This window comes from Salvelinus alpinus, chromosome 6 (assembly GCF_045679555.1).
Source record: "Salvelinus alpinus chromosome 6, SLU_Salpinus.1, whole genome shotgun sequence".
NCBI lineage: Eukaryota > Metazoa > Chordata > Actinopteri > Salmoniformes > Salmonidae > Salvelinus > Salvelinus alpinus.
This window is the reverse complement of record NC_092091.1, coordinates 6,574,894-6,585,919: the sequence shown is the minus strand read 5'-3', so window position 1 is coordinate 6,585,919 and position 11,026 is coordinate 6,574,894. Positions and strand designations below refer to the sequence as shown.

Here is an 11,026-nt window from a genome sequence, read left to right as displayed (position 1 = left end):
GTCTGGTGTTAACAGCCTGGTGGTGGTAACAGTCTGGTGGTGGTAACAGCCTGGTGGTGGTAACAGTCTGGTGGTGGTAACAGTCTGGTGGTGGTAACAGTCTGGTGGTAACAGTCTGGTGGTGGTAACAGTCTGGTGGTGGTAACAGTCTGGTGGTGGTAACAGTCTGGTGGTGGTAACAGTCTGGTGGTGGTAACAGTCTGGTGGTGGTAACAGTCTGGTGGTGGTAACAGTCTGGTGGTGGTAACAGCCTGTCTTACCTCTCTGCTAAAAGGGGCACGGCAGGTTAAAGGCACGGCAGAACAGGAGCTTATATCAGAGTGTCAGGCTGAGAGCTCAGCCTGTTGCTCATAACCTTCACAGACATACAGACGGACAGACAGTACCACCGCCGTGACAGTGGAGTAGAGAGTGGAACATTTCACAGTCTCTGGTAAGACTGTTTACCTCCGGAGGGTTGAGGACGATTCGCAGTTTGAGTTCAGGTAGGACTCTTCACCTTTATTCACCCAAGGACATGGACATAGAATGTGACGTGATATGTTGCCGCTACAGATAGACAGACATTTAGAGACAGACAGGAATTTACACACAGTTTACTTAAATTATATACGAAATAGATCAAATTAACATAGAGTTGAAGGAGAATGAACATAGAGTTGAAGGAGAATGAACATAGAGTTGTAGGAGAATGAACATAGAGTTGTAGGAGAATGAACATAGACTTGTAGGAGAATGAACATAGAGTTGTAGGAGAATGAACATAGAGTTGTAGGAGAATGAACATAGAGTTGTAGGAGAATGAGCAGTGGACATAGAAATATAATGAACATAGAGTTGTAGGAGAATGAACATAGAGTTGTAGGAGAATGAACATAGAGTTGTAGGAGAATGAACATAGAGTTGTAGGAGAATGAACATAGAGTTGTAGGAGAATGAACATAGAGTTGTAGGAGAATGAACATAGAGTTGAAGGAGAATGAACATAGAGTTGTAGGAGAATGAACATAGAGTTGTAGGAGAATGAACATAGAGTTGTAGGAGAATGAACATAGAGTTGTAGGAGAATGAACATAGAGTTGTAGGAGAATGAGCAGTGGACATAGAAATATAATGAACATAGAGTTGTAGGAGAATGAGCAGTGGACATAGAAATATAGAGAGGATATACACATTTACGGTATCAACATAAATATCTATATAAATATCTCTATGCAGAGAGATGAACAGAGTTCAGATACAGTATAGTACAGTTATTATGTGTACAGTTCAGATACAGTATAGTACAGATATTATGTGTACAGTTCAGATACAGTATAGTACAGTTATTATGAGTACAGTTCAGATACAGTATAGTACAGATATTATGTGTACAGTTCAGATACAGTATAGTACAGTTATTATGAGTACAGTTCAGATACAGTATAGTACAGTTCAGATACAGTATAGTACAGTTATTATGTGTACAGTTCAGATACAGTATAGTACAGTTATTATGAGTACAGTTCAGATACAGTATAGTACAGTTATGTGTACAGTTCAGATACAGTATAGTACAGTTCAGATACAGTATAGTACAGTTATTATGAGTACAGTTCAGATACAGTATAGTACAGTTATTATGTGTACAGTTCAGATACAGTATAGTACAGTTATTATGTGTACAGTTCAGATACAGTATAGTACAGTTATTATGTGTACAGTTCAGATACAGTATAGTACAGTTATTATGAGTACAGTTCAGATACAGTATAGTATAGTTATTATGAGTACAGTTCAGATACAGTATAGTACAGTTATTACGAGTACAGTTCAGATACAGTATAGTACAGTTCAGATACAGTATAGTACAGTTATTATGAGTACAGTTCAGATACAGTATAGTACAGTTATTATGAGTACAGTGCAGATACAGTATAGTACAGTTATTATGAGTACAGTTCAGATACAGTATAGTACAGTTCAGATACAGTATAGTACAGTTATTATGAGTACAGTTCAGATACAGTATAGTACAGTTATTATGTGTACAGTTCAGATACAGTATAGTACAGTTATTATGAGTACAGTTCAGATACAGTATAGTACAGTTCAGATACAGTATAGTACAGTTATTATGTGTACAGTTCAGCTACAGTATAGTACAGTTCAGATACAGTATAGTACAGTTATTATGAGTACAGTTCAGATACAGTATAGTACAGTTCAGATACAGTATAGTACAGTTATTATGAGTACAGTTCAGATACAGTATAGTACAGTTCAGATACAGTATAGTACAGTTATTATGAGTACAGTTCAGATACAGTATAGTACAGTTATTATGAGTACAGTTCAGATACAGTATAGTACAGTTATTATGTGTACAGTTCAGATACAGTATAGTACAGTTATTATGAGTACAGTTCAGATACAGTATAGTACAGTTATTATGTGTACAGTTCAGATACAGTATAGTACAGTTATTATGAGTACAGTTCAGATACAGTATAGTACAGTTATTATGTGTACAGTTCAGATACAGTATAGTACAGTTATTATGAGTACAGTTCAGATACAGTATAGTACAGTTCAGATACAGTATAGTACAGTTATTATGAGTACTGTTCAGATACAGTATAGTACAGTTATTATGTGTACAGTTCAGATACAGTATAGTACAGTTCATATACAGTATAGTACAGTTATTATGTGTACAGTTCAGATACAGTATAGTACAGTTCAGATACAGTATAGTACAGTTATTATGAGTACAGTTCAGATACAGTATAGTACAGTTCAGATACAGTATAGTACAGTTATTATGTGTACAGTTCAGATACAGTATAGTACAGTTATTATGAGTACTGTTCAGATACAGTATAGTACAGTTATTATGTGTACAGTTCAGATACAGTATAGTACAGTTATTATGTGTACAGTTCAGATACAGTATAGTACAGTTATTATGTGTACAGTTCAGATACAGTATAGTACAGTTCAGATACAGTATAGTACAGTTATTATGTGTACAGTTCAGATACAGTATAGTACAGTTCAGATACAGTATAGTACAGTTATTATGAGTACAGTTCAGATACAGTATAGTACAGTTCAGATACAGTATAGTACAGTTATTATGTGTACAGTTCAGATACAGTATAGTACAGTTATTATGTGTACAGTTCAGATACAGTATAGTACAGTTCAGATACAGTATAGTACAGTTATTATGTGTACAGTTCAGATACAGTATAGTACAGTTCAGATACAGTATAGTACAGTTATTATGAGTACAGTTCAGATACAGTATAGTACAGTTCAGATACAGTATAGTACAGTTATTATGTGTACAGTTCAGATACAGTATAGTACAGTTATTATGTGTACAGTTCAGATACAGTATAGCACAGTTCAGATACAGTATAGTACAGTTATTATGAGTACAGTTCAGATACAGTATAGTACAGTGATTATGTGTACAGTTTAGATACAGTATAGTACAGTTATTATGAGTACAGTTCAGATACAGTATAGAACAGTGTGTACAGTTCAGATACAGTATAATACAGTTTAGATACAGTATAGAACAGTGTGTACAGTTCAGATACAGTATAGAACAGTGTGTACAGTTCAGATACAGTATAATACAGTGTGTACAGTTCAGATACAGTATAATACAGTTTAGATACAGTATAGAACAGTGTGTACAGTTCAGATACAGTATAGAACAGTGTGTACAGTTCAGATACAGTATAGAACAGTGTGTACAGTTTAGATACAGTATAGTACAGCTCAGATACAGTATAGAACAGTGTGTACAGTTCAGATACAGTATAGAACAGTGTGTACAGTTCAGATACAGTATAGTACAGTGTGTACAGTTCAGATACAGTATAGAACAGTGTGTACAGTTCAGATACAGTATAGAACAGTGTGTACAGTTTAGATACAGTATAGTACAGCTCAGATACAGTATAGAACAGTGTGTACAGTTCAGATACAGTATAGAACAGTGTGTACAGCTCAGATACAGTATAGTACAGTGTGTACAGTTCAGATACAGTATAATACAGTGTGTACAGTTCAGATACAGTATAGAACAGTGTGTACAGTTCAGATACAGTATAGAACAGTGTGTACAGTTTAGATACAGTATAGTACAGCTCAGATACAGTATAGAACAGTGTGTACAGTTCAGATACAGTATAATACAGTGTGTACAGTTCAGATACAGTATAGAACAGTGTGTACAGTTCAGATACAGTATAGAACAGTGTGTACAGTTCAGATACAGTATAATACAGTGTGTACAGTTCAGATACAGTATAGAACAGTGTGTACAGTTCAGATACAGTATAATACAGTGTGTACAGTTCAGATACAGTATAATACAGTGTGTACAGTTCAGAGATCAAACAGTGTGCCTGCTGCTACTCCTAGGGAGATGACAGGGGCACGGGACATTTTCCCATGACATGAGGGTGGTTTACAGTTACACGATATGACTTCGTGAAGTGTGAAGGGATATTGTTTAGACTGATGTTTACAGTTGAAGTTAAACTACAGACCCCGTTCAGAAGATTGTAGGTCGGTACGTGTTGTGTTGGATTTTGGTGTCTCATCTCCTCTGATATTATGACTCGGTTATTTTGATCATTTGAACAGACGTGAACACATTGACTGACGACTTGTTGATGCTACGTGATATCTCAATGCCCCGATATTGCTGAATCTAAGCTGCCACAACCTACATGACTTAGTGAACCATTTAAAGCTCAAGAGCCGTAATAACAAACAAGCGTACAAAACCTCACACTCGTCCCAGACAGATCAGTCAGCTGTATTTTCTTGTGTGCAGTTTGTACGCTTGTTTTTTTGGATACTAGTTGTTCCTGTCAGCACCAGTACCTGGATACTACTTGTTCCTGACAGCACCAGTACCTGGATCTAGTTGTTCCTGACAGCACCAGTACCTGGATACTACTTGTTCCTGACAGCACCAGTACCTGGATACTACTTGTTCCTGACAGCACCAGTACCTGGATCTAGTTGTTTCTGTCAGCACCAGTACCTGGATACTACTTGTTCCTGACAGCACCAGTACCTGGATACTAGTTGTTCCTGTCAGCGCCAGTACCTGGATCTAGTTGTGTCCCCCATGAGTGACAGAACACTGAGCCAATCACGGCGTAACTAGAGAACATTACCCACCCCTACACTGTATTTCCTGCTGGCTGCCCCACCACCACAGAAAGCCCTGAGCTAGACTGGAACAGCTGTATTTTGGAGGAGGAGCCTTACTCAAGAACACATGTGAACACACACACACACACACACACACACACACACACACACACACACACACACACACACACACACACACACACACACACACACACACACACACACACACACACCACTTACTGTATGCCCTTACTACATTATTGACTCATAATTTGTTTTTACATTGTTTGCAAACTGATATATGACACGTATTTATGCCAAAATAACATACAAAAAAGGCATGTTATTTTTTTTGTTGCTGAACAGGTGGGTCTCAAAACCTCCCAGCTGCTCTGAATGACTGTGGGACTCTATTTACTAGAAACACCTTCAAAATAGGACATGTATGTTCTCTTGTTCTCAGGATGGAGACGTATGATGAGAAAACAAACACATGTGGGATGATTTGTCTGAAATATCTACTATTGACCTTTAACCTTCTCTTCTGGGTGAGTTTGCCTGTCTGTCTGTCTGTCTGTCCGTCCGTCCGTCCGTACCTACCTACCTACCTACCTACCTACCTACCTACATACATGTCAGAACAACATATTTTTGGGGGCAGAAATATTGCTGAACTTGTCCTATATGTTATACCAAAGCAGTAGATTCTCTAGGTAGGTTTAACCCTTTGCATGTCTGTACACTAAATGAACCTGTAACAATATCAACCCTTGAGTCATCTCTAACCCGTCAGCGACTGATAGGCTTCTACTGCAGGCCTGTATTTGATTGGTGCTAGGAATCTACTAGTTATCTGCTATTGAAAATTGTCTGTGTTCTGAATTGAAATAATAGAAATTAATGGAATTGATTTGAAAGGGAATTGAATTTAGTGGTTTTGAATTCCCCTGCTGTGTGTGTCCTCTTTCAGCTGGCAGGTGGAGTGGTAATGGCGGTGGGGGTGTGGACCCTGGTAGAGAAGAGTGACTACATCAGCCTCCTCAACTCCACCTTCTACTCTGCCTCTGCCTACATCCTCATAGCTGCCGGGGCTATCGTTGTCTTCACTGGGATCGTAGGCTGCTGCGCCACCCTCAAGGAGATGAGGAGTCTGCTAATAGTGGTGATCCACCAATCAATCAATCAACCAACCAATCAATCAATCCACCAACCAATCAATCAATCAATAAATCCACCAATCAATCAATCAATCAATCAATCAATCCACCAACCAATCAATCAACCAACCAATCAATCAACCAACCAATCAACCAACCAACCAACCAACCAACCAATCAATCAACCAGTCAATCAACCAATCAACCAATCAATCAATCAACCAACCAACCAACCAATCAACCAATCAATGAAACAATCCACCAATCAATCAACCAATCAACCAATCAATCAATTCATTTACAAAGCCCTGTTTTAAATCAGCAGTTGTGACACAGTTGAAAACTACAGACACTCTAACTGACACACGATATCAATCAAGCGTAACGTAATCCACACGGCTACTTCTACTGCCTTATAAACAGTACATATACCGGACGTGACATCCACACGGCTACTTCTACTGCCTTATAAACAGTACATATACCGGACGTGACATCACAAAGCTTCTTCTACAACCTCGGAAACACCTGAGGTGTTACTTTCAGATCAAAAGGATTTTTATATATTATAATCCGTTCGCATATTAACTCCTGTCGATTAAACACAGAATTATGAAAACATTTTCAGAAGCAGAAGAAAAGGGCAATAGACATTCACGGTGATACGGATTACACTGTATATACACTACCGTTCAAAATGTTGGGGTCACTTGGAAACTGTCCATTAAAATAACATCAAATTGATCAGAAATTGTAGTGTAGACATTGTTAATGTTGTAAATGACTATTGTAGCTGGAAACGGCAGATTTTTTACTGTACATAGGCGTACAGTGGCCCATTATCAGCAACCATCACTTCTGTGTTCCAATGGCACGTTGTGTTAGCTAATCCAAGTAATGACATTTTGTGACCACTAGATGGCGGTGATATAGCGTAAAGCCATTTACTAACCATAGGCAACCCAATTTAAAGAAGACAATGCTCTGACAATTGGCTGATTTCTCCTTAAACATAGTAATCCCCACCCAGTGGACTACTTTAAAATGGTGGAAGCCCTCAATGGCAATGTCCATGCTAAAACAGGTTTATATGCATCTAGACTCCTCTATCTAGCTCTATGATATAAGAACAGAACCAGACGAAAATACACTGTCTGAAATGCACGTGTCATAAATATCAAGCAGAATAATGACGTGTGTATCTTTAAGAGTTTAGATACGGAGCATGAGTCACGAGAGAGGAATGACGGGCATCACCGGTATGGTGGTTGAAGAGACAGAGCAAGAGTGGGGAGAAGTGGGGGTAGGGGGAGAGGAGGGGGTATAGAGGAGAGGCCTTGCTTTGATTTTCAATGTAAACATATGTTTCCCATGCCAGTAAAGCCCCTTAAATTGAATTGAAATTGAGAGGGGAGAGGAGGGGGTAAAAGGGAGAGAGAGGGAGAAAAATAGAAAGACAGGACAGCAACACAATTAGACCAAACCAAATAATGAGAAAACAAAAAGATAATTACTTGACACATTGGAAAGAATTAACAAAAAAACAGAGCAAACTAGAATGCTTTTTGGCCCTAAACAGAGAGTATACAGTGGCAGAATACCTGACCACTGTGACTGACCCAAAATTAAGGAAATCTTTGACTATGTACAGACTCAGTGAGCATAGCCTTGCTATTGAGAAAGGCCACCTTAGGCAGACCTGGCTCTCAAGAGAAGACAGGCTATGTGCTCACTGCCCACAAAATGAGGTGGAAACTGAGCTGCACTTCCTAACCTCCTGCCCAATGTCTGACCATATTAGAGACACATATTTCCCTCAGATTATACAGACCCACAAAGAATTTAAAAACTCAATTTTGATGAACTCCCATATCTACTGGGTGAAATACCACAGTGTGACATCACAGCAGCAAGATTTGTGACCTGTTGCCACAAGAGAAGGGCAACTAGAGAAGAACAAACACCATCGTAAATATAACCCATATTTATGTTGATTTTCCCTTTTGTACTTTAACTATTTGTACATCGTTACAACACTGTATATATACATATTATGACATTTTACATTTCTTTATTCTTTTGGAACTTCTGTGAGTGTAATATTTGCTGTTCACTTTTTATTGTTTATTATCCTTTTCACTTGCTTTGGCAATGTTAACATATGTTTCCCATGCCAATAAAGCCCTTTGAATTGAATTGAGAGAGAGAGAGAGGAGAGAGGTGGGGAGAGGGTTAGAGGAGAGGGAGAGGGAGAGGTGGGGAGAGAGTTAGAGGGAGGGTTAGAGGAGGGGGAGAGGGTTAGGGGAGGGGGAGAGGTGGGGAGTGAGTTAGAGGGAGGGTTAGAGGAGAGGGAGAGGGTTAGAGGAGAGGGAGAGGGTTAGAGGAGGGGGAGATGGTTAGAGGAGGGGGAGAGGTGGGGAGAGAGTTAGAGGAGAGGGAGAGATAGAGATAATATTACAATCTTGAAAATGTATGGAAAGAAACACTGATTAGGAGGAACTGTAATTGCAATAAAAAGACACACACACACACACACACACACACACACACACACACACACACACACACACACACACACACACACACACACACACACACACACACACACACACACACACACACACACACACACACACACCACTTACTGTATGACCTTACTACACACAGATATTGGCACGTGAAGTTGTTTTCAACCTCAGCTCACTACGGTCTGTTTTATATTAGGAGGAATGTCTCTCTGTTCTCCCCACCCATCACAGTATTACTTCCTGCTACTCTCTCTCTCTGTTCTCTCTGTTCTCTCTATTCTCTCTGTTCTCCCCACCCATCACAGTATTACTTCCTGCTACTCTCTCTCTCTATTCTCTCTGTTCTCTCTATTCTCTCTGTTCTCCCCACCCATCACAGTATTACTTCCTGCTACTCTCTCTCTCTATTCTCTCTGTTCTCTCTATTCTCTCTGTTCTCCCCACCCATCACAGTATTACTTCCTGCTACTCTCTCTCTCTATTCTCTCTATTCTCTCTCTCCTCTCTCTCCACAGTGTTTAATTATGTTCCTATGTCTCTCTCTCTCTGTTCTCTCTGTTCTCTCTGTTCTCTCTGTTGTCTCTCTCTCCTCTCTCTCCACAGTATATCATTATGTTCCTCTCTCTCTCTCTCTCTCTCTCCCTCTCTCTCTCTCTCTCTCTCTCTCTCTCTCTGTTCCCTCTCTCTCTGTTCCCTCTCTCTGTTCTCTTTGTTCTCACCCACCATAGTATTTTATTCTGTTACTCTCTCTCTCTCTCTCTCTCTCTCTCTCTCTCTCTCTCTCTCTCTCTCGTTCTCTCTGTTCTCTCCCACCACAGTATTTCATCCTGCTACTCTGTATCTTCTTGCTGGAAATTGTAGCTGGAGTCCTGGCCTATATCCAGTACCAGGAGGTATGTACATACCAGCGTTTCCCAAACTTGGTCCTGGGGACCCAAGGGGTGCCCATTTTAGTTTGTGCACTAGCGCTACACAGTTCACTGAAATAATGAATCAAGCTTTGATTATTTAAACGTGTAGAGCTAGCCAAAAACAATAACGTGCACCCGTTGGAGTACGCTGGACCTGAGTTTGAGAAACGCTGTCTTATACAATATTACGAGACCTGGGTTCAAATACTATTTAAAATCATTCCAAATACTTTATCTGTGCTTGATTTGAACCTGCCTGTCCTGATGGAATCGATAGAAAAGTCCCGCTAGACACCTGGCACTCCGGGCAGGCTAAAGCAAACGCTCAAAGTATCCAAAAGATGTCAAATAGTATTTGAACCCAGGTCTACACATTACAACAACAACAAAAAAATGTACTAGTTACACATAGCTGCTGTAACCCGGCTGTGTACTAAACGGCACCCTTTTCCTTACATAGTGCACTACTGTTAACCAGAGCCCTAAGGGCGTGTGGTCACAAAGTAGTGCACTATATAGGGGATAGGGTGCTATTTGGGGATGATGGATGGGTCTGGCCTATATCCAGTGGCAGGAGGTCTTAGAATACTGTGTTCTCCTCAGACATGCCGGGAATTCTGATTGGCAAGGTATCATGAGTAACACCTGACCTCACTCTTACCAGACCTGGGTTCAAATGCTATTTAAAATCGCTCGTATATTTTGAGCGTTTGCTTTGGCCTGCGTTGGAGTGCCAGGTTGGCCGGGGGGGGGGGGGGGGGGGGTACAGTGTTTGGCCGGGACACAGGTACAGTGTTTGAAATGATTTCCCAGAGTATTTGAACGCAGGTTGGTATTACCAGACTCACCACTCTACCGTGACACTCAATGTTTTGTTTCATTCCAGAGAAACAGTTTCAGTCAAGGTTTATACCGTAACATTTAAGACTATTACCATTCAACATGTGGCCTACTCCGTGACTTGTCACAGTTGATTCCTGAAATACACAGGACCGTTTATAGGTATATTTAGATGATGACTATGGCAAGAAGGTCTATTTGGAGATGTAGCACGATTAGTCATAGTTATGTCATGTAGGATATAGTTACTTCCATCGTTGTGTATTATTTAGTATCAGACTAATAAACAAACTGTATTCTGAGCTAATTCAGTCACTGTCACAAACCATGTTCTGGTGTGACCTAAAACGTTCTGGTGTGACCTAAAACGTTCTGGTGTGACCTAAAATGTTCTGGTGTGACCTAAAATGTTCTGGTTTGACCT

General features: G+C 39.8%; 1 protein-coding gene across 2 annotated transcripts in view; it reads left to right on the top strand.

Moving 5' to 3' along the window:
* Positions 1 to 266: 266 nt before the first annotated feature.
* Positions 267 to 11,026, top strand: part of LOC139578035 (CD151 antigen-like) — a 29,248-nt gene continuing 18,488 nt past the window's right edge. The window contains exons 1-4 of one of the 2 annotated variants that reach the window (XM_071405175.1): positions 267 to 485; positions 5,630 to 5,714; positions 6,137 to 6,328; positions 9,670 to 9,744. In XM_071405175.1, coding sequence (XP_071261276.1) covers positions 5,631 to 5,714; positions 6,137 to 6,328; positions 9,670 to 9,744 — 351 coding nt within the window. In that variant the 5' untranslated portion in view covers positions 267 to 485; position 5,630. The remainder of the gene's footprint in view (positions 486 to 5,629; positions 5,715 to 6,136; positions 6,329 to 9,669; positions 9,745 to 11,026) is intronic. The other variant, XM_071405174.1, reaches the window with a different exon arrangement.